The sequence below is a fragment of the Ictalurus furcatus genome, chromosome 6 (genome assembly GCF_023375685.1).
Source record: "Ictalurus furcatus strain D&B chromosome 6, Billie_1.0, whole genome shotgun sequence".
NCBI lineage: Eukaryota > Metazoa > Chordata > Actinopteri > Siluriformes > Ictaluridae > Ictalurus > Ictalurus furcatus.
Genome location: NC_071260.1, coordinates 104367 through 129685, shown reverse-complemented (window position 1 = coordinate 129685; position 25319 = coordinate 104367). Strand labels below are relative to the sequence as shown.

Below are 25319 nucleotides of genomic sequence, written 5' to 3'. Positions count from 1 at the left end.
CAAACCTGAAAACATCAGCGTCACAGTAAAAACAACAATAATAATAATAATAATAATAATAATAATAATAAATTTATTTATATAGAATAAATGTCTGAAACACGGTTAACATTTACTATATTCTAAATAACAAACAATCCTAGAAAATATAATTAAAATAGTATCAAATGTAGTACTTAATGAACAGTTATTGTTTTCATACATATAGGCCTACATAACGCTTTTCTCTGATAGCTGCCAGTTTCATTTGCATTAACTAAGAATCAAAGAACAACTACTATTACTACAATAATAATAATAATAATAATAATAATAATAATAATAATAATATGACTTTCTGCTCCACTGTGTGCAAATGAATTACAGATAAATTGTGGTTGTAAACAGTCGTGAAATTGTTAATGAGATAAACAAGTGTTCTTAATAGAACGCTGAGTAAATTAGATATAAATACATGTTTTTTAAAAAAAACAGTTCTTGAAGATTAATTCTTAACGCTGTATACTGTGTGTCCAACAGAGGGCGCTGCAGCTACCACAAGAAAAATATTCGCTCTACAAAATAAATGAAATATTTTTAAGGTTATAATTGCCTGTTGTAACACGTTTATAGCTTTAACGTTTGAACATTTGTTTTATGAACACTATTCTGAAAATTAAATATTGATGAGAGTTTAGCATCAACTGCATCAGTAATGTTCCAGTGCAGATAATTCTTTATTCTACTAAACACTATTTTATTAATCTTTTTATTATATTTTTTATTATCTATCTCTATTATCTTTTTTTATTATCTTACCAAACTTTATCTAACTTTATTTTAGCGAATGATTTTTTTTTATGATCTTCAGTTTTATTTGACCAAACTTTATTTTGCATCTTTTTATGGAACTATTCACAGAACATAATTTTATGGAACTTTATCATACTGAATTTTATTATGCTAATCATTATTTTACTAAACTGATCTACATTAAAAATGTGTTTCTCTCTTTTTTTCTGGCTGCCAGCAGCCAATCAGAGAAATCCTGATCGGTTAAATACAGCCACCAATAAAAACACAGAGAAGGCGGGGTTTAAGTTACACCTTAAGTTACTAGAAGACCATAAAGTCATGCTCGAGCTCGAGAACATATGACGCAGGTGACAGGGTGCCAATCCATCACAGAGCACAATCACATACACTACGGACACTTTTAGACATGCCAATCAGCCTACAATGCATGTCTTTGGACTGGGGGAGGAAACCAGATTACCCGGAGGAAACCCCCGAAGCACGGGGAGAACATGCAAACTTCACACACACAGGTCAGTGTTGGAAGCAGGACATGATATAATGCTGTATATATGCTGTGCTGTGAATGATTTGTTTGTCCTGATGTTGTGGATTTGAGGACTCAACGCTGGAAGTAGGTTTTCAGTTTGAGCACTTTGGAGTACGGAGCTCTGGCGCTGGAGGAAATGAGGTAAGATCCATCAGAGGAAGTGAAGAATTCCCAATCTCTGCATCCGTGTGTGTTCAGTCTGTGCACAGGCACAAATCCTTCATAACCCTGCCACCTGAGGGGACACACACACACACACACGGTTGGCCTGTGGTGTGGGCACTGAGACATTTTAAAGGTATCTTTAGTGGCTTGATTAGTGTTAATCAGTGCAGAGGACATACATAAATAAAGTATAGATAGCAACTATCACACTAGCACACATTCTCAGTGTTGGCAGTGTCGGGTCACTGGGTCACATCAGTAATATTTTACATGCTGTAATATTTTCATTTGTGTGCCACTAGGAGAGCCATAAAGGAGCCAGTTACATGGAAACTGAGGATGGGTCTAACCCAACCCCACAGCTTTTCAATTCCTTTTCAAAGATTTGCTAGCCAATAGCAAAAGCCAATCTTTGTTAACTAAAAAGCTATTTCATTGTTCTGTTTCTCAACAGTTTCTCCTCATTTTTATGATGTTTTCTTCATTGTTATGGTGATTACAGTGACTGATAGTTGATGTTCCACATCTTCACAGTGGGTATATAGTTAACGAGAACTACAAATGGTATATTTTTGTTTGAAAAAATGTAAACTTTTAATGCACACAAATATATCCTAAAATCTAAAAGACTGATCCAGTGATGTTCAAGCTCATGTGAGTCCAAACTCAAGGAACAACAGAGAAGCTTCAAAGCTCTTGCAGTGGACTAGTATGGTATGATCCACTCACCTATATATAACACTGTTTAATGAGTATGAAGCTCCATCATATGAGTTTGCCACCACGAGGAACTTATCGTCACCCACAGTGAAGAATTCCCAATCTAAAGCACTGTGAACACATTGAACACAATGCTCAGTGTTAATGCACATCACAGGCCGTTGATGAAGGAACCGATGAGCTTCAGCGTTTACTCACCTGCTTGTTGCTATATCCTGGAACTTAATGAAACTCTGTGAGGTCATGTTAAGTTCATAGATGGTGGAGTTGATGTTGTAGAGAACTGTGCTGGAGTCACTGAGTTTCTGAGAGTTCGCTACAGCCAGAAAGAACCTGTTATCAATCTGAAACATCTCCCAATCAATTGCTCCAAATGTCTGAAATGAGAAATGTTCAGTCACATTCAGAGACATCTGTCCATCAGACCAGTGTCTCCTTTCTCAGGTATATAATTAGCAGTGAGGGGGTTACAAAATAAATAAACACAAGGTGGATGCAGGAACCTACTGGGCAGAACCAATAACATTAAGGGACTGCAACATTTACTGAGTTTGGCCAGCTACTTTCACAACTTTGTCAGGACCTCACTGACCTCCTTTACAGAGACCCCTAGACCAGACAACCTAGGTTGTCAAGCAAGCAGATGACTTCTTCTCACTTGATTTCTTTAAAATTGTCCCCAGCCGAGGTCAAATACTTGATACTTTCAGTGTGTTTTTGGAGCTGTTTTGAACTTTCTCTCTGGATTATGAACATTCTGTTAATATCTATCTACTTACTATATGTCTGCCTACCTTTACATCTATTTTTAGAACCCCTACGTGACGCTCTGTCTTGATATAGCTGAGACAGAAACCTTGGAAAGTCCCTAAAACTTACACACACACACACACACACACACACACACACACACACACACACATAGTAACCTATATCTCATTACTAATTACTGCTGTCACTAATTAAAGGGTAGAGTTACAGTCCACAGATCCTCAGTCAGGACTCATCTGGCAATTTAAGACTTATATTTGAAAAATATAAATGTGCTTTCTATATGTATTCCATGTATCCTGGTGTACCGTGATGTACTGGAATGGCTGGAACTTTCCCCCTATCCAGATGTAGATGGTGGAGCTAATGTCAGTGGATTTGCCATTAAACGTGTTGGCTACCACCAGGAAGTGGTACGGTCCGATGGTAAAGAACTCCCAGTCATAGGCTCCAGATGTTGAGATGGTCTGATTAATCTCGAACTTCCTGGTCTGTCGGTTCCACCTGTAGATCACGCTGTCTATGTTGTGGTTCATCTCACCTGTGCACAAGTGTGATGGAGTGAGAATGAGAGCAAGATCAGGTCCTTTGGACTTGTCAGTACCAGTGAAGGAGGAGTGGCCTGTGTAATTATAAGTCCCAATGTGTATTTGTGTATGTATATATATATATATATATATATATAAGTGTATATAAGTGTACTCACTTTTGTTGCCAGCGGTTTAGACATTAATGGCTGTATGTTGAGTTATTTTGAGGGGACGGCAAATTTACACTGTTACACAAGCTGTACACTCACTACTTTACATTGTAGCAAAGTGTCATTTCTTCAGTGTTGTCACATGAAAAGTTATAATCAAATATTTACAACAATGTGAGGGGTGTACTCATTTTTGTGAGATACTGTATATATATAGTGTATGAGTTTAAGGGATACAGAGAATAAAAATCCACCTTCTCTGTGATTCGCCACAGCGAGGAAGTTGTCGTCTTGGATACAGAAGGCCTCCCAGTCACGAGCACTGTGCGTTTGAATCTTCTGATACTCGACAAAGCGCTGCTTCTTCATTCTCCATTTATAAATCACTGAGAGCTCAAATTTTTTACCATCAATTCTTCTGGAGTTTGCTACGACCAAGAACCTCTAAAACACACACACACACACACACACACACACACACACACACACACACACACACAGCCAGTTCAGTAAGAGGGAAACATCACGGAGTCACTGTAAGCTGAGATAAAATGTGATGGGACACTTGACCATCACAACATATGTTATGTGTGTGTGTGTCTGTGTGTGTGTGTCTGTGTGTGTGTGTGGGGGGGGGGATGGGGGGGATGGGGGGGGGGATGGGGGGGATGGGGGGGTTGGTCAGACATTGGAATGGGATGTCATCACCTTGATCTGTCACAAGTTCCCTATATCCCCTGGCTCCCTATGGATCTGTCACAACCTCCCAATGAATGAATCTATACAAGAAACAGATGGTGGAGACTCAAACCTTTTTTCCTACAGTGAAGAATTTCCATGCTTGTGCATCATATGTGTTGATGTTCTGAAATCGCTCGAATCTGCCATTGGTCCACCTATAAATGACCGAACCTTGGCTGGAGTCACGATTCGCCGTAGCGATGAACACACCAAGAGACGGGAGATGAAAAACCTCAATATCAAATGTCTCCGAGTCTGTGAAGAGATCCTGATGATCTTCAACATAATCCAACTTCTCTTTCTCTGTGTAGAACAGTGAGAGTGGAGGATTAAAAGCAGAGTTTTATTGTTCTGTGTGTGTGTGTGTGTGTGTGTGTGTGTGTGTGTGTACCATGTAGCATGGTGATCCATGTAGTGCCATTACACAGGAACAGCGATCTCTTCTCAATGCTGAACCACACCTGGCCCACTACAGCACTGACACACACCGGAGGAACACGCTGAGTAACACGCAACTCCGCCTCTACAGAGAGAGAGAGGCAGGAGAGAGAGGAAGAGAGGGGGACAGACAGAGACAGGGAGAGGTGGAGAGAGACAGGAGAGAAAGACATGAGAGTGAGAGAGACAAAAGAGAATAGTAATGTAAATATATCACACACACATTCCTTTGCTAGTTTTGTCATCAAGGGATTTGGTTTCATGCCAACATCAACACAATAACATTCACGCTTCTGCCAACGTGTGTGTGTGTGTATTAATCTACCTGTACTCTCTTAATACTTCACTTCAAAGAAATACACATGTGTTGGTCTCAAATTTCCAAAAACAACCCTCCATAGTAGCTTTATACACTTCACTGCGTACGTGCATTGAGGAGAGGCCGGGGTAAGCATGTGCTCATTCTCACCATAGGGGTAAAGTGGAAGCTGATTGGTTGGAGGTTTGCCTGGCAGGTGTAAGAGAATCTGAGGGACTGACAGAATAGACATTGTGGGATCAGACGAGGGACACAGATGAGAGGACGCATCTGATCCAGGCATGAGGACGAGCTGTCTAATCAAACCCTGAATGAGTGTAAGACAGCAAAAATGAGAAAGAAAGTGAGACAGAGAGAGACACACACACAGAGAGGCAGAGTGTAAGACAGAATGCAAAACATACAAACATACAAATATACTGGTGTGAGACAGGTGCGTGCTGGTGAGAGACAAGTGAGTGTGAGACAGGTGAGCGAGACAGGTGGAGTTCCTTACAGAGAACAGGCCACTCCATCTCCTCCTGCTCCCAATGAAGAATGTGGAGCCACCTGTGTACAACTGCTCAGGAAATGGCTTCTCCAGCTGCCTACGGTTTAGCATAACACTCAGAGAGTTAAAAACAGACAGACAGAGAGGCAGACAGATAGAGAGGATCAATGGGGAAAAAGATTGTTAACGAGTAACTTTTCACCTACAGCTCGACTGGGATGCCACAGTCCAGAGTGAGTACAGCATAGTGGCCACTGAGTGCAAGCACCATTGTATGCCAGTGTCCATCCGCCATGTTCACCTGTCTGAAGGTCACACGCTCCGTCCTCTCATCTATCCGCCTCAGGAAGTGCACTTTATCATGAGCGAGACGAAGACCAACAAGCAGCTCATCCGAATCTCCATCCAAAAGAGTGAATATGTACTCATCTTTCTGCATGAAATAATCAACACTCACATTAGCCCATTAGCACACATTAGAAGTTTGTTCCATTTCTGCTATGGCTGAATCCCAAAATTTGGGACATCACCAATGAGAATATGGGTGGGTAGAATGTAGTCGTTGTGAGATGGGGAGGTTAGGATGTGGCTACCAAGAGTTAGGGAGGTTGGGACAGAAGTATACAGAGTTAAACTGGTGAGGATGTACAAGCAGGCAGAATAATGAGTCTCTCTCTCTCTCTCTCACTCTCTCGCTCTCACACACTCTCTCTCTCTCTCTCTCTCTCTCACACTCTCTCTCTCTCTCTCTCACACTCTCTCTCTCTCTCTCTCTCTCTCTCTCTCACTCTCTCGCTCTCACACTCTCTCTCTCTCACACTCTCTCTCTCTCTCTCTCACTCTCTCTCTCTCTCTCACACTCTCTCTCTCTCTCTCTCACACTCTCTCTCTCTCTCTCTCTCTCTCTCTCACTCTCTCGCTCTCACACTCTCTCTCTCTCTCTCTCACACTCTCTCTCTCTCTCTCTCTCTCTCTCACTCTCTCTCTCTCTCACAGTCTCTCTCTCTCTCACACACACACTCTTTCTCTCTCACTCTCTCGCTCTCACACTCTCTCTCTCTCTCTCTCACACTCTCTCTCTCTCTCTCTCTCTCTCTCTCTCACTCTCTCTCTCTCTCACAGTCTCTCTCTCTCTCACACACACACTCTTTCTCTCTCACTCTCTCGCTCTCACACTCTCTCTCTCTCTCTCTCTCTCACACTCTCTCTCTCTCTCTCTCTCACTCTCTCTCTCTCTCTCTCACAGTCTCTCTCTCTCTCACACACACACTCTTTCTCTCTCTCTCACACACACACTCTATCTCTCTCACACTGTCTCTCAAACTCTCTCTCTCACACACACATGTTACTCCTGAGATACCAATGATCCTGACTCCTTCTGCCCATCTGACTCCTCCCGTCCTCTGGATCTGCCTGATCCATACTGATGCCCCACTTCTGCTTGGAGCCTGGCTTACTTGAAAACCACACACTGCTGCTGAAGGCCCCACATGGATAGTCTACAGATCACATTGTGTTTACTGTGGATGGTACCACACAGACAACCTTCAAATGGTTGTGGATGTTCTTTCTGCAATTGCTAAGAACAGTTTACATTCAAGTCTCCATTACTGAACAGTTGCTAACTTTAGTTTGATACAAGAAACTTTAACTTAAAACTCTAATGATGCTCATACTCAAGTCCTTTTGACACACATAATGCACTGCTTGATTTTATATTATACAGTTATGGAAGTGGAATGATTTATAAATATCCATTGTCACCCAGATGAGGATAAGTTCCCTTTTGAGTTTGGTTCTTCTCAAGCTTTCTCTTTTTTTGCATCGGGACAGTTTTCCTTGCTGTTGCCTTGAGATAAATTGAAATGAAAATTGTATATCCTGATTTCTGAAAAATGCTTTATGACAATGTCCAGTGTTAAAAGCTTTAGACAAATAAAATTTAATTGAATTGAACTGAGACATAGCCATAGGAAGGTTAAAATTTTCTGCATGCACACTATACTTACCCAGGAACTGTGAGTAATCTTGAGCATTACGTTTGGACTTAAGTTCTAAGTCTATGTTTAAGATGTTTATATATGTTCATGTACCTAGTAATGTGCTCTAGAGATCAGTTTTTTTTTCTCCAATGAGCTAGGACCATCCTGAGCCGAGATACTGAGGTTTCCGTAGAGAGCTGTATAACCAAAATTTGTTGTGTGCCTTGACACAAAGATGGCAGTCATAGTTAAAAGTACAATAAAAAACTGGTAGTATTGCAATGCCAATACATAGCAATAATCACTCAAAACAAAATAGGACAATTAAAAATGGTTGAGCAACGTGTAATCTCCCATTAGAGCGGAATTACCCATTTCTTATCTTAGCAATATTTCTGAGATGAAAGCACACAGTCAATAATCACAACGAGGTTTTTGGTCCTAGTTCATGTACTTCTGTCTTGTCAGAAAAAAGTAGAAGGACGTTAATAAGCATCCAGTGTCTAATGTCCTTTACATATTCCTTTACACAATGAACTAGAGGGAGATAGGGAAGTAGGACAACGTCATAGGGAGGTTAGAACAAAGCAACAGGGAGGTAGAGAGGTTGGCAAAGAGCCATAGGGAGGTAGAGAGGTTGGTACAGAGCCGTAGGGAGGTAGAGAGGTTGGTAAAGAGCCGTAGGGAGGTAGAGAGGTTGGTACAGAGCCGTAGGGAGGTAGAGAGGTTGGTACAGAGCCGTAGGGAGGTAGAGAGGTTGGTACAGAGCCGTAGGGAGGTAGAGAGGTTGGTACAGAGCCGTAGGGAGGTAGAGAGGTTGGTACAGAGCCGTAGGGAGGTAGAGAGGTTGGTAAAGAGCCGTAGGGAGGTAGAGAGGTTGGTACAGAGCCGTAGGGAGGTAGAGAGGTTGGTACAGAGCCGTAGGGAGGTAGAGAGGTTGGTAAAGAGCCGTAGGGAGGTAGAGAGGTTGGTACAGAGCCGTAGGGAGGTAGAGAGGTTGGTACAGAGCCGTAGGGAGGTAGAGAGGTTGGTACAGAGCCGTAGGGAGGTAGAGAGGTTGGTACAGAGCCGTAGGGAGGTAGAGAGGTTGGTAAAGAGCCGTAGGGAGGTAGAGAGGTTGGTACAGAGCCGTAGGGAGGTAGAGAGGTTGGTACAGAGCCGTAGGGAGGTAGAGAGGTTGGTAAAGAGCCGTAGGGAGGTAGAGAGGTTGGTACAGAGCCGTAGGGAGGTAGAGAGGTTTGGGAATAGTCACAGGGAGATAGGGATGTTAAAACTTACAGTAGAATAAAGAAGATTTTGTTGTCGCTGTTAATACCAGTAGCTGAAAAGACGGTACCCTAGGTATTGTACATTTTGATATGTTTGTCTGAGGTGTAAAAGTTATAATAAAAGATGACACCATGTTTACATTGAATGATGGTTTGGGGAGTGTGTTCAGAATATGAGAACCTGTTCTTTATGTGTTTCTTACATTAGGATTTAGTTTGGGGATCTTCAGTGTGACCACGATGGAGAACTCAGCAGGGAAGAAGTTGCAGTTGGTGAAGATCTGTGATGATGGGAAACTCAGAGACTGTGGAGGTCCAGAGAGCTTCAGTCCTCTTGAACCCTGAGACTGAACCATCCGGACCCGAGTCTGGTGACTGCCTACAACAGGAAGGACACGATGCAGCAGGTCCAGTGGTAACAGATCTGTGGACAAAATTCACTCCAGAATGAGGATCAAACCACGATATTTAGTGTGTAGTTAGCCTCATAGGTCCAGTGCAAAACTAATACAATATTTGGCAATGACCTATGGTGCATTAAAGAGGGATGCACACCAAGTTAACCACTTTATCCTGGTCAGGGTGGAGGTAAATCTGGAGCCTATTTCAGGAATACTTTCCTTAATTGGAGATGCAAACAATATTCCCTTAATTGGGAAAGTTTTGGAGAAATGTTTTTCTTGCCATCATTTGACAAAGTTTCAAATTAACCATATCAATCTGAACCAGTCTTTATAACAGCATATGCATTTTCAGAAGCCTAATGAATCTACGTATATGAGCTGATGTGCTGGAGATCAAAAGAGCAAGAGTAAGAACTTATCCAAGAAGTCACAAAAGAGCCAAGGACAACATCAAAGGAACTACGGGTCTCTCATGCATCAATAAAGGTCAGTGTTCATGACTCCACTATCAGAAAGACACTGGGCAAAAGTGGCATCCATGGAAGAGTGGTGAGGTGAAAACATTAGGTTCATCTGAATTTTGCCAAAACACACCTTGATGATCCTCAAACCGTTTGGGAGAATGTTCTGTGGACTGATGAGCTGAAATTGGAACTGTTTGGAAGACAGGACTCCCTTTACATCTGGCATAAACATCATACCTACAGTCAAGCATGGTGGAGGAAGTGTGATGGTGTGGGGATGCTCTGCTGCTTCAGGGTCTGGGCAACTTGCAGTAATTGAGGGAAACATGAATTCTGCTCTCTACCAGAAAATCCTAAATGAGAATGTCCGGTCTTCAGTCCATAAGTTTAAACTCAAGTGCAACTGGATTATGCAGCAAGACAACGATCCAAAGCATAGCAGTAAATCCTAGTCCTAGAAGTAAGTGAGAGACTGATCTCTGTTATCGGAAGAGTTTGGTTGCAGTTATTGCTGCTAAAGGCGGCACAACCAGATTTTAAGTTTAAGGGGGCAATTAGTTTTTCACATGGGTGATAGGTGTTGGATAACTTTTTTGCTTCAATAAAATAAATAAAATAATAAAACTGTATTGTGCGTTTACTCAAGTTGCCTTTGTTTTATGTTGTATTTCGGTTGAAGATGTAAAACTATTTAGTGCATAAATCAGTACTTCAATCAAGTACTTTTTCACAGCACTGTAAGTGAGGCAAAAAGTTACATTTTGCTCAAGACGCCAAACAGGTCACAGCTCCCATTGGCTAACATAATGAGAAGGAATTACCCATTAGTGCCTGTCATCTCTTACTTCTCTGCTCAGTGGGGGAAAAAACTTTATCCATCCACAGAGGCAAATTAAAGCCGATGCAAAGCAGCAGACATGAGAGGATCAGTGGAGATCATCTAGGAGTCATATCTGAGAGCAGGAAGAGCCAGTTCATCAATCAATCTATCTATCTATCTATCTCTCTCTCTCTCTCTCTCTCTCTCTCAGTTACCAGTGATCCTGACTCCTTCTTCTCTCTGGACCTGCCAGATCCATCCTGATGTCCTACTTCTGTTTGGAGTTTTTGCCACCTGAAAATCATTCCGATGTCTCAGGGAGTTTTTTCAATGTCACCATTACCTCTGGCTCATTAGGGTTAAATTTATAAATTTGAAATTTATATCCGGATTTCTGTAAAACTGCTTTATGACTATGCCCATTGTTAAAAGTACTATACAAATAATACTGCATTTAATTGAATATACTTGGCTAAATTAGGAAATATTTCTGATTTCAAAAACGTGTGGACATGTGGTCAAATTTAAGAAAGAAACAGGTTATCTGTACTGAGGCTCTAAGAAATATTGTCGAGATTTATTAATCTTTTTTAACGTTTTGGGGTGTAGGAGGTCTCTCTTCTGCCAAGTGTATAAGGCAGTTTCACATACATGTTTGTGTTTTATGTTGCACTTATGTGTCCTGTGAAATGATGACAGGTTCAGTCAGATGTCTATGAAAAAAATAGTGTTTGCTTAAAATAAATGCTTCCGTTTTAAAGGGCAAGACTTCTACCTGTGTTTGGATTCACCTGGCAAAATCAAAGAGGAAAACAAGAGCAATGGAGAAAACGTGTGTAATAGAATGGACTAGATCACATTTCAAAGACTAAATAAGCTTTTCAGAGAGCAAACAGCACTTTTCAGAATGCTGCCGGTTCACACGGCACACACAGAGGCACTCCGGGGTCTCCTATTGTTATAAAACAAATGCATTATTGGAGATATAATGCAGGTCATATGAGCATAGAGAGACCTGGAAGGAGGTTTAATCTATAAGTACACACAGCTAAAGGGAACAGTATTATTATTACTTACACCACCGGATCATCTGTGGTCACACTCGCCTCCCATCTAGCTCCCACCTAGCTCCCACCTGGACATTCACCTTCCATTATGAACATTGTCACAAAGTGAAAACAGATACGTCGTGCAGTGTACGCCCATCTTAACTAGCTAAAAACATCATGATATGAGAAACTCAAACATCTGAACCTGACCCAGATACAACAAATATTTCTGAAATAATGTACAAGACTGACTGAAACTAATGTGTATATAACCATATGATAAAAAATAAAGTACATAAATTAACAGAATAACCCACAAGAGTATCACTCACACCCAGAAGAACCCGTACGTACCTACAGATGTACCTACAGTTGCAGGAACCACACGGTGATTTCACAAAATCACTACAGCTCGAAAGCGAACAGAGTCTCTATAGGGACACCCACAGAGACAGACAGAGACCTCAAACAGTTCCATAGACCCAAAGAAATATATAAAGTTCTGTAGAGACCCATATTACCTCCACAGAGATCCACAAATAACTAAAGACCTACAAACACCAATACAAAGCAAACTGCATATGCACAATTACTTAAACCATTAAGGATTTAAAAAAAAAAAACATGTCACCAAAGATCAGTATCCAATCTCACTCAGCTAATGTAGAGTAGCTGAGCAGCATTTCCTGGTTCAAAGAGTTCAATACAGACTAGTTTTGTCGGATGCTTCCTGGGCCAGGACTGAACATGATGAAACCTCCCAGACCCTGCTGTTGATGTTGCTGAGTCTGGTGGTACAGTAGTAGCCCAGTGGTTAAGGCATTGACCTTCTGGTCAGAAGGTTGTGAGTTCAAATTCTAGCACTGCTTAGCTGCTACTACTGGGCCCTTGAGCAAGGCCCTTAACACTCAAGTGCTCAGTTGAATGAAATTAGATAAATGGAAGTTGCTCTGGATGAGGGTGTCAAAATGCCAAATGCCATGTTCCTGAATCAACTGAGCTGACAGTTTGTCCACCTGAGTGCATTTTAAGAACTTGGACATGCTTAAGTAATATAACTCTTATTTTATTATAAAACATATGAATTGTTATTAAAAAAACTTAATGTATTTCTATTTATTTATTTGGTTACTTATTAAACAATGTTAACTGAAGTGTGGTTTGATGTGTTCTTTGCTACACAATTTAAGAGCCTACAGTTAGTGATGTCCTGAAACAGTTTTTACTTTAATTATGGAAAAGACAATTAGTTGACTTTTTTTGAATTATTGTTTGACTAGTAAAAATTTGTGCTGATACATCCCCTATAAAACATGTATATTGATGAAGATAAATGTCTTCCAGTGTCTTCTTGTTGCATATAACTGCTCTCATTGTGCAAATCTCAAGGCCTAAATGTTTGATCAAAACACCTGGAGACCTGGAGACCACATCTAATCATGCATCTCATCTACAGAGACAACCACAGGAGTGTGTATTTCCGTCTGGCCCATTGACGTGGTTTTGAAGTGAGTCCTCACTGAACTCAGCTCAGGAGCTGCTGTCAATTCTGTTCAGAAAGCGAGTCGGTATAAAGATCATACAGGTGAACAGAAGCACCCATGTCCTCCTCCCCTTCCTTTCAGTCCTTTGAATGATATCATAATTAGTCACCTTAAATGGTTTAGAGAACCTGAAGCTCATAATCTCCTGGCAATCTGCTAGAAAATCTGCAGTAATTACAGAGCTTGAGCGACACAGTGCAAAGAGAAACCACCTCTAACAGCTGACATGAAAAGGACAAGTTACAGCTCGCTCTTACTGAAGCTGCCATGAAACAGCACTCTTTAGAGGATCACCATCACCTGCACTCCTACCTGCTCCAGGTAGTAAATCAGAATTACTGCATTAGAAACAGAGGACATGATGTGGACAGGTAGGGAAGTGTACCTGTGCTAGGTGAACTGGTGTACAGCCAGGAAAATAGGTGTACCTGTTTAACTATGGAGATTCACCTGTACTCAGTGAATAAGTTCTACATAAAAGGTGCACCTGTGCTAGGTGAGCAGGTGTTTCTGTGTTACGAAAGCTTCGGTAATTTGGTGTACATGTACTAGGTGCATGGGTGAATATGTGCAGAGTGATGAGTACCTGTGTAGAGAAAAGAACCTGTGTTCTTTCCCTAGTTGATGGGTCTCACGTGTGCTGGGTGTGGACATGTACCTGCTTTAGGTGAAGGGTTTCACCTGTGCTAGGTAAGACAATGTACATGAGCTAGGTGGTTCTAGGTGTAGATACCTGAGTGAGATGTGGAGGTGTACCTGTTCTGGGTGAGGAAGCGTTTCTGAGCTAGGTGAGAAGTTGTACCTGCTCTAGTTGAGGAGTTTCACCTGAGGTAATTAAGAAAGGCGTATGAGATAGTGAGGTGAGGCGTATCTGAGATAGATGTGAAGGTGTACCTCTGTAATTGATAGGTTTCCCTTGTGCTAGGTAAAATGGTTTACCTGAGTTAGGCCTAGAGATGTATCTGTGCTAGCTGACATGCTTTACCTGAGCTAGGTGTAGAGGTGTATCTGTGCTAGCTGGCACGTTTTACTAGTGCTAGGTGAGGAGATGTACTTACGCCGTTCTAGGTGTGGAAGTGTACCTGTGCATGGTCTCCATGGCGCTGACCAGCTGCTGATGAAACAGCAGAGAAGGATGACAAACTTCAGCAGCATCAGAGCTGCGTTCATACGCAATCAGTCAGGTCAAGTCTTAAACTCCTCTTTGAGTCTCCTCATAACAGCCCACTGCACTACAGTGGAGCTTCTCCAAGACAAGATCTTCCACACTTCAGAAACATCTGGAGGACTTTTTTACGGTTGAGTTTTCAGATTTCATTTACGTCCAGCGTTCTCTTGAGATTTAATCAATATTCTGGATTAATTACCAGAGTGCTAAATACATCCAGCTGAGGCTTTATATCTTAAATGATCTAAATGATCATTATTATTTCTGAAGCATATATGCCTTCACATTTGAGGAACATCCAGGAACATATCATGTTCAGATTTCCTAAAAATTTATGAGCATTGTGGTTCTTGTGTCATAATCCAAGAGAACTTTCACACTAATTAATTATCCAAGAGAACCTATAGATTTCAGAATCATCGAGGATCTTGGGAAATCTTCAGAAATTTCGAACATCCAGGAGAAACTCTACATGAGACAAGGTACCATATCTTCAGAAAAATTCAGTGGCATCCACAGATTTCAGGAACATTCAGAAGAACAATACAGATACAAAATGTCCATGTAGAGGAGAAAATGTGCATTCCTTAGTGAAGAACTCCATATCAGAGGTTACGATTCTTAATGTGTAGCATAAAAAATATCCAGTCAGGAGAACCCTGTGATAGAACAGAGTTTCAGCACCGAGTTCCATTACGTCTGAGAGACATTTAGACAACTAAGAGCAGAAGGAGGTGTTTCCTCACCACTCTCTCTCTCTCAGTCTATCTTGTGTGTGTGTGTGAGAGAGAGAGAGAGAGAGAGAGAGAGAGAGAGAGAGGAACTCACCTGTGAGAGGCATTAACACTGAGAATAAGACAGCTGTGGATAGGAGGGGTTAGAGAGAGAGAGAGAGTGAGAGTGAGAGAGAGAGAGAGAGACAGAGAGATCGCTGAATCAGAAAGTAATCAGAAAGTGAGGGAAAGACAGAGAGAGAGAGAGAGAGAGAGAGAGAGAGAGAGAGGACTTCAATCTTTGTCAACTATAATGGTTTTCTCTTAGAAGTGGGCAGGAATTCCCCAGTGTTTGTGTGTCTATACTGTATGTACAGTATCTCACAAAAGTGAGTACACCCCTCACATTTTTGTAAATATTTGATTATATCTTTTCATGTGACAGCACTGAAGAAATGACACTTTGCTACAATGTAAAGTAGTGAGTGTACAGCTTGTGTATCAGTGTAAATTTGCTGTCCCCTCAAAATAACTCAACACACAGCCATTAATGTCTAAACCGCTGGCAACAAATGTGAGTACACCCCTAAGTGAAAAAATATTTACAAAATATTGACACTTTGGCCCAGTTTGGACATTTTCACTTAGGGGTGTACTCACTTCTGTTGCCAGCGGGGTGTACTCACTTCTGTTGCACCCCCCCCCCCCCACCCCAGGGCTGTGTGTTTGGTCCACTGCTGTTCTGCTGTTCTGTGACTGTGCTGCAAAGTTCAGTTCTAATCACATCAGGTTTGCTGAGGACACTACAGTCGTGGGCTTCATCATCAACAATGAGGCGTCAGCATACAGGGAGGAGGTGAACCAGCTCGCAGAATGGTGTAGAGACAACAATCCAGCTCTTAATGTTGAAAAGACTAAAGAGATGATTGTCAACTTCAGGAGAACCCGAGTGGACCACTCACCACTGCACATCAACAGAACAATTGTGGAGAGAGTCAAAAGCTTCAAGTTTCTTGCTGTACACTTGACTGTGTACCTCTCCTGGACTCTCAACACCACCTGCCAGCCATGAAGGCAGAGCAGCGTTTCCACTTCCTGCGGAGACTGAAGAGAGCCAAACTGACCAGCTGTCTCACCGTGTGGTACGGGATCTAAAAAGATCATCAGGGTCTCTACCCACCATCAACACCTCATTCAACAACCGCTGCAGCCGCAAAACCACCAGTACTGTGGATGACATTCTCACCCCTCTCAAGGACTATTCATCCTCCGGTCATCTGACAGAAGGTACAGGAGCATCCGTGCCACCACCAGCAGACTCCACAACAGTTTCTTCCCTGAGGCAGTCAGATTACTCAACACCCTGCTGCCTCCCAGAGCTCACCTGAGCTAGCTCACACCTAACCCAGTCAGACTCAGCACACCTGCACTTTACACAACTGCATCAGTCACTTTATACTATGGAACTCGTTTTGCTGACAGTATTGCTGCTATACTTTTGCTGCTACATTACACAATAGTTTACATTGTACATTACAATTTACATTACACATATTGTGCCAATTTTTAGAGGAATAACAATAAAAAAAAACACTTGACTTGATTTCACTTGAGTCTTCAGTGTCAGCTTTGTATCAGTTAGAATTAAAGCTGTAGCTTTACATTTTTTGAAGGAAAAGTCTTCAAGACAGAGGAATCTATCTGAGCTTTATTGGGGGAAAACTCCCTCAATAATCAAAAATAATCAATAATTTAAACTAAATTCCCTCAAAAAAAATTATAATTAATTCTGCTTTCTAGCATTCAATTAGGTACTAGGGTTCCAAAATAATAAAAAATCACATCGCACATTGATAGCAGAACATTTAGGAAACTGAAAGACACAAAGATTAATAAACAATGTTGGGAACACGATAGGAATTTCAGTTACCCTGCACTGCTAATGTGTGCAATGAGCCAAAGATTGTCTGTAACACCAAGGTGGCTGTGTTATTTCTCATTGCAGGCCTGTAATCACACAGCCCCAGTCTTTACTGACTATTACACCCAGTCATTAACACACACACACACACACACACACACACACACACCCCACTGATCTGACCTCCACACGCGAACACACATTTACCTGCACTTCAGTTCCTTTGAAATTAGAAGTGTATGAACAGATTATGCCCACAGGGTAACATGTAAAGTTTAACACATAAACAAGGCTCTGTTCTAGACCCACTACTCTTTTCTCTATATACACTACCTCTGGGTACATTTGTAAATACAGTATTAGTTTCCACTGCTACACTGATAACACACCACTGTATGTTTCAGTGGAGCCAGATGACAGACAGAGCCACTGGGAGGTAGGGAGATTGGGACATAGCCACAGGTAGGTAGGGAGGTTGGGACAGCATGAAAGGAAGGTAGGGAGGTTGGGATATAGCCATAGAGAGGTAGAGAGGTTGAGAAAGACCCGTAGAGGGGTAGGGAGGTTGAGGTTGAGACAGCGCCACATGGAGGTAGGGAGGTTGGGACAGGGTCATACAGAGGTGGCAGGGAGGTTGGGACATAGCCTCATGGAGGCAAGGAGGTTAGGACAGAGCCACAGGAAAGTAGGCAAGTTGGGATATAGGTCTAGGGAAGTATGGAGGTTGGGACAGAGCCATATATTTACATTTATTCATTTAGCAGACACTTTTATCCAAAGCAACTTACCCATGAGGAAATACAAGCAAAGCGATATATCAAGCGGGGAACAATACAAGTAGTGCTACTGTACACGATTTATAATTGAGTTCTAGAGAAGCAAAGTGCGCAGAGTAGATGTGTAAGAGCCTGTGTAAGTGCAGATTTTTTTTTTTGAGTGGGGGCAAGTTAGGGGTTAGTTAAGAGCCATAAGGAGGTAGGGAGGTTGGAAGGCAGCTGCAGCGATCATTCTATTTTGCTTCAGCCAGCTATTTAGTGCAGATGTATATGGTTTTGGATGTAGCTGGTGACTGTGAGTGTGATGTAGACTGTATTAATGTTGAAAGACAGTCTCACACACACACACACCTATGCCCAGAGGAAGTCTCACGGAAAACTGTGATGGAAATTTTATCTGTATGTTCACACACCCAGATCTCCGTTGTCTGACTGAGGATTTGTTACCCACAACCTCATGGGCTCACCTCATCATTCAGCAACACTCGTAATCATACCAAATCTGTATTCTTTAGCATGAGACAAAATGGATATCTTTTAGAGAAAAAATACAGAAGGATCTTCACTATTGCATCTGTGTGTATGTGTGTGTTTTTATTCAGAGGAAGCAATATCGCCTCAGCTAGACACATCAAAGCCTTCAAACACTTTTAATCACCTTCAACCTTCAGCCATGAGATGTTATCTGAAAGAGAGAGAGAAAGAGACATGTGTATCTGATGGCCCTTCCAGCTTTAGCTCACTCTGATAAGTCTCTCTCATGCCCACACAGGAAGTGTATTTATCAGCCACGTTTCCAGAGTAGTCAGCTCAACTTAGCCAACAGGTCTAAGTATGTGAGATGAAATGCATGTTATAGCTGTAAATTCTTCATCACTACTGGTGCTGATTCTGAAAAGTCTCTGTACAAATATAATTCCATATAAATAAAGTTTAATACCCCTATTGATATAGGGGAAGCAAAATCTTCAAAAAGAGATAACAAAACAAATTGTGCACTAGGGGGCACAGTTCAAACACAAGGTTGGTCACAAGTGTACTTGGTACCAGAGCACATTAGGTCAATGGATAATGATCAATTTTGTGATCGTTTCATAAAGGCTACTTCAAAAGCAGCTGAAGGACAGAAATCTTGGGAATGGGAGGAGTTTGGATAGGACATAGAAACGACTTTGGGATGGCCTCAAAGATGTTCTGACGAACCATTAAGCACCTCAAGGGGGGGGGATGACTGTGGGGAGTGTTGACCTCTACTGAAGATACTGTTGAGTGATAGAAGGAGCACTTTGAGGAACTCCTTTACTGAGTTTACATGCCCTCCATTCCCTATACACTAATCACCCTCAGACCACCATCCTTAGAGTGAAGCATGGTTGTGGTAGTGTCATGTTGAGAGTTCCCCTTGGCCTCTTGGTTGTTTCTTTGACTAATCCCCTCGTTAGTCACTCACTGTGTTGGTGGGCGAGTAAAGAGGATACGTAAAGAGGTGAGTAAATAATGGATTTAATCATTTTACATTATGTTTAATGTTTGGTATATTTTATAGCCAATCCCTGATTATTATTATTGTCAATGTAGGTACTGAATAATAAAGCGAGTCATACTGTCATCATTCTGAAACTCTTATTTTTAACTCTTACACTTTCAGTCTCTGAAGCTGTGTAAACATGTAGGTGTTCTGTTTTTGTTTTGTTTTTTTGTCACTCTGTTTTTTTGTGTGCACTCAGTTTGGCGAGGTGGGACACTTTACAGCTTGGCCGTGTTTACCACTAGGTTAGTGAAAATAATGGCTCAGGGGAATTTCAGCTCCCCCCCAGTGTGGGTGTGTGTGCTCATGTGTGTGTAGTGTTGGGATTGATGTGGGCTCTCACATATTTACACCTGCTGCATTAAGGACCAACACTTCCGCTCTTTACATCTCCTCACAGAGACAGGGTGTGAACTCTAAAGTACCTCCACATGCTCTGATCTCCGGCCCGACAGAACCTCAGTGGTTCACCACAAACACTGGCTCTGTACGAGGCGTCTCAACAACACAACCGTGCCAACATTTCTCTAATTAAAAGATGAATTTACAAAAAGAACCATCAGGCAAAATAATACACCAGATATTCTACCTGTTATTTAACATGCAGTGTGCTTTGGATAGCTAGCTAAGTGTTTATATATGATAAACTTTATATATACATATACACATATGTTACATACTCTTGCAATTCTTACTATCTCAATTCAATTCAGTTTTATTTGTACAGCGCTTTTAACAGTGGACATCATCACAAAGCAGCTTTACAGAAATATATAAATTCAGGATATAGATGTTAAATGTATGAATTTATCTCTAATGAGCAGCCAGAGGTGACGGTGGTGAGGAAAAACTCCCTGAGACGATATGAGGAAGAAACCTTGAGAGGAACCAGACTCAGAAGGAACCCATCCTCATCTGGGTGACACCGGATAGAGCGATTATAAATATAACTATGTATACTATAAGAGTTAGTACATAAAGAGTCTATACACTATATATATATTGTGTAACCAGGAACTTATGAACTTGCAACTATCTTTATATATCATGTGTACGTACAGTCTTGTTTATATCTATGTGTGTGTGTGTGTGTGTGTGTGTTCGCTGTTTTAGCATCAAACATGCTTTTGAGAACACAGACACACACACACACACACGCAGGGTACATGTACAGACATGTTGAGCAGTAAATTTGAGGGGATTCTAAAGAGCCAGAACACACACACACACACACACACACACACACACACACACACACACACACACACACACACACACACACACAGACTAGTGCCCAATCAGTGGTGCCATCTTATTTCCTTAAAAACCTTTTCCTTGTTTTATAGTATCTTATCATCTCCTACACTCCCCAATGTCACAAACTTGCTATGCACCATTACACAGATAACCTGCTGGGACGATAATCAAATTCCTCATGCTGCGTGACATTAAATATATATATACGGGTAAATTTACACATCTATTTATGACTAGCATTACAATAAACATGGTAACCAATAAACTAGAGCTAAACAGGTTAATCACAACAATACTGTAGCATGTTAACAAGATAACTTGTAACTAGTCAAAGTACAGCTTGTGTGAACTAACCAACTACTGAGAAAAGACAACACGTGATCAATCAAATACAGAGAAACAGTGTCACATGACCAATCAAATACAGAGAAACGGTGTCACATGACCAATCAAATACAGAGAAACTGTCACATGACCAATCAAATACAGAGAAACGGTGTCACATGACCAATAAAATACAGCGAAACGGTGTCACATGACCAATCAAATACAGAGAAACGGTGTCACGTGACCAATCAATTACAGAGAAACAGGTCACATGACCCATCACATACAGAGAAACGGTATCACATGACCAATCAAATACAGAGAAACGGTGTCACATGACCCATCAAATACAGAGAAAGGGTGTCACATGACCAACCAAATACAGAGAAAGGCTGTCACATGACCAATCAAATACAGAGAAAGGGTGTCACATGGCCAACCAAATAAAGAGAAATGGTGTCACATGACCAACCAAGTACAGAGAAACGGTGTCACATGACCAATCAAATACAGAGAAACAGTGTCACATGACCAATAAAATACAGCGAAACGGTGTCACATGACCCATCAAATACAGAGAAAGGGTGTCACATGACCCATCAAATACAGAGAAAGGGTGTCACATGACCAATCAAATACAGAGAAACGGTGTCACATGACCCATCAAATACAGAGAAATGGTGTCACATGACCAATCAAATACAGAGGAACGGTGTCACATGACCAATCAAATACAGCGAAACGGTGTCACATGACCCATCAAATACAGAGAAATGGTGTCACATGACCAATCAAATACAGAAAAACGGTGTCACGTGACCAATCAAATACAGAGGAACGGTGTCACATGACCAATCAAATACAGAGGAACGGTGTCACATGACCAATCAAATACAGCGAAACGGTGTCACATGACCCATCAAATACAGAGAAAGGGTGTCACATGACCAACCAAATACAGAGAAAGGGTGTCACATGACCAACCAAATACAGAGAAAGGGTGTCACATGACCAATCAAATACAGAGAAAGGGTGTCACATGGCCAACCAAATAAAGAGAAATGGTGTCACATGACCAATCAAATACAGAGAAAGGGTGTCACATGGCCAACCAAATAAAGAGAAATGGTGTCACATGACCAATCAAATACAGAAAAACGGTGTCACATGACCAATCAAATACAGAGGAACGGTGTCACATGACCAATCAAATACAGAGGAACGGTGTCACATGACCAATCAAATACAGAGGAACGGTGACGTTTATTAAATGAAATTTAATTTCCCTGGTTTGTCTAGCTCATGTCATGACTCCGCCCCTTTATTCTTATGCTCACCTGTGTAAGCCTATCCTTTGTGTGTAATGTCACTATTATTTCATTGTGACCTGAATATACAATTCCTAAAATACACAAACTCACACTCATGCTCTCTCTCTCTCTCACACACACACACACACACACACACATAATTCCTAAAACAGAAATTGTAGACTTCAGCACTACAATTACAGTAACTACAGTCAAACACAGTCTACAACGCCATTATACACACACACACACACACACACACACACACATAATAAAGAGCTTTCAACACAACAAAGTACACACTGAAGTCACCTCAAGATCCATGACATCATAAAGCACACCTGTAAGATAAACATTGTTTCTTCACACACTTACTTGTACAGGTAAATCTCCAGCACACACTTCAACTACTGACCTGTTAACAGCTGCAGAAAGTTTTAACAAAACAATCAGTCACTCGGCCCAACGCGGTGTGGGGATGTAGCTTACAGCAGGTTATGGTCACTGAACTGCTGGATGTCCAGGTGGTGAAAACAATGTGGGCTTTATAGATAATTGGAATAATACAAAAATGTAGAATTTTCAGAAAAATTTGTTTTAGTAACCTAATAAACATAAAATGAGATCATACTGAATGCACAGCCGGCACCTTCTGAAACTAGCACTATTAAATATTAGATCTCTTACATCTAAAGCACTTATTGTTAATGAAACCATTACTGATCAGGAGTTTAATATAATGTGTTTAACAGAAATATGGATTAAACCAAATGAGTACTGCTGGCCCAAATTTAGCCTATTACCCAAAAACACTTAAAATTCAACATAGAAGCAAATACTCACATCTCCGAACCCAGTTGGAGATACAAAAAAGACGCCAGCCGTGAGTGAGAAGAAGCAAGGGTCCAGATTTATTGGTTCCGTTCCACCACACGAGTTCCACACCGATGAGAATTCTCAGAAGTGATCTGACACCCGGAGCTCAAGCTCCAGTATTTATACTGTATTTACATGATATCAATACCAATAGGGTTAAAAAAGAGCTCATCTACATTACCATTAGGTTCTGAAAGAGACCTTTCCAATTTACCATTAGGTTCAAAAGTGGAGAGAGACAAAACAATTTAGAGAGACCTTGGTCTCACTGTTATCTCGCGGGGGGGGGGGGGGGGGGGGAGCTTGACTCAGCTACCCTTATAAATGGCTCCTCATGGTTTTCTCTTAAAATTAAGGCCTTCCTTGCGAGACAAGAATCTTCACCATCTGAATTATGAGTAAGTTACATTTTTCTGTATTTCTGGTTTATAATTTATTTTCATATTTCCTCTATATCTCTATTTTATATATAGTTATACTGCTTGCAAAATGGCTTACTGTACTTCCTACTTCATAATATCATTATATTACCCTTCTACTATCCTGCATATCCTACTACTCTTTATTTTTATAAAGAGTTTTTTATAAAGAGTATATATTTTATTATTATAAGATATTACCCTTATAATATCTTAATACTCCTTTTTATTATTCTTATAAAGTTATAATGTTATGTGTGTGTGAGAGAGAGAGACAGAGTGTGTGTGTGTGTGTTATGTCTACATGCCCGTCCTTGACTGTACAAGAGTGTGTGTGTGTGTGTGTGTGTGTGTTTGCACTCCTCAGCTCTTATACTTCTTTTTGACTAATAAACCATAGTGTGTTACTCTTAAAAGATCTTAAAGTGTGAATCCAATTCGTCAATATCCGCCTAATATCGCTTCTGTGTGTCTAGGAGCCCGTCGTCATTTTTCCTTCTCTTCTTTCCCCCCCTCTCAGATACAGAATCCACCCCGTGAATGTGTGTATTGATGCCTCTACACAGACAGACCCTCCCTCCAGCTTTCAGTCTGAGGAAGATGTCACCTTCTCTGATCTGGGCTCTGACCATTCTTCCCTCTTCTCACCTGTCAGTCCGCCGTACTCTCAGTGGTCTCCTTATTTCACCTTTGCTGACTATCCCATGTCCCCAGGACACACCCCATTTTCTTCCCCCTACCGCTCTCCTCAAGATTACGCACCCACCAGTCCTGTGAATTATCAATAAAATTACATATTACTCATACTCGGTCTCCCTCATGTTTATTTCACAACAGTACACAGCACTAAATGAAGCCAGTCCTCCTGGATAGTTATATACATATATCAGTTATATACACATTTTGAAGCAGGGTATTTATTTCAGAGCTGCTACGCTTCATGACTTTAAAAACAGTAAATAATGACTGAATAAAGGCTGATTTATGCTCTGGGAAAACATGTGTAAGGAGTAGAAAGCTAAATAACAGTATAAACCACATTATTCACTTTTGTAAATGTAATTTTGATAAAACATTCTTATGTTTAACTTATTTAAACTGTCCAGATGTTAAATGTTTCTGTACACATAACTTTATACTAATTTACACCACCGCGCTGTAGAATTCTCGATTCTGATTGGCTGACAGACATCCTGAGGTGTGTAATTATTTCCAGTAAATACACAGCTAAAGTAGTTCCAGTCAGGTCTTGATCGCATTAGTTTCATATCACTTCACCGGGTTAACTGAGATAACGGACAAACCTCGAGGGGTGTGTTATTTTCTAATAATTCAACTAACAGCAGTTAATTAGTCCTTCACCTGCAGCTATAAATCAGTATTACATTTTTACTGAAATATATTGCTATATTTAAAAAAAAACTTACAATACTGGACATTTAAAAAAGGAGTAAAATATTACATGTTTAGATTATCCATATAAAACTATTTTATATAAATCACTAGAGTGAGATGTTTAGTAAAAACAGCACTAGGTTTCTGATATGGAATAAACACTGAGCTGTGTGTAAACACCACAGATTCGGCTTTAACTCCACTAAAACCTGACTTTATCCCACATCATTTCTGAGAATAAGTTGCCATGGTAACTGATCCATATCTCTGAAACACAAAAGGTTTTTTTAATCTTAGTGTGGTTAGTGTGTGGGGTGTAAATGACTTCTAATAAAAAACAAATTAATGAAAACACATACAAACACACACACACACACACACACACACACACACACAGAGTACAATATGGTAAATGGTCTGCATGTATAAT

General features: G+C 40.9%; 1 protein-coding gene across 2 annotated transcripts; it reads right to left on the bottom strand.

Annotated features, from left to right (window-relative positions):
- Nucleotides 1-1300: 1300 nt before the first annotated feature.
- On the bottom strand, nt 1301-23029 carry tspearb (thrombospondin-type laminin G domain and EAR repeats b). Of its 2 annotated transcripts, none has more exons than XM_053626082.1 (12): nt 22615-23029; nt 9122-9342; nt 5875-6101; nt 5675-5765; nt 5329-5485; nt 4813-4944; nt 4492-4724; nt 3935-4124; nt 3289-3521; nt 2408-2586; nt 2219-2320; nt 1301-1559 (listed from the first exon to the last, which is right to left on the bottom strand). In XM_053626082.1, exons 2-12 carry the CDS (start codon nt 9272-9274, stop codon nt 1397-1399), a joined length of 1860 nt encoding a protein of 619 aa, XP_053482057.1. In that variant the 5' UTR covers nt 9275-9342; nt 22615-23029; the 3' UTR covers nt 1301-1396. The 2 variants fall into 2 exon arrangements, with proteins under 2 accessions (XP_053482057.1, XP_053482056.1); XM_053626081.1 differs by lacking the exon at nt 22615-23029 and adding an exon at nt 14282-15534.
- Between the last annotated feature and the right edge of the window lie 2290 nt (nt 23030-25319).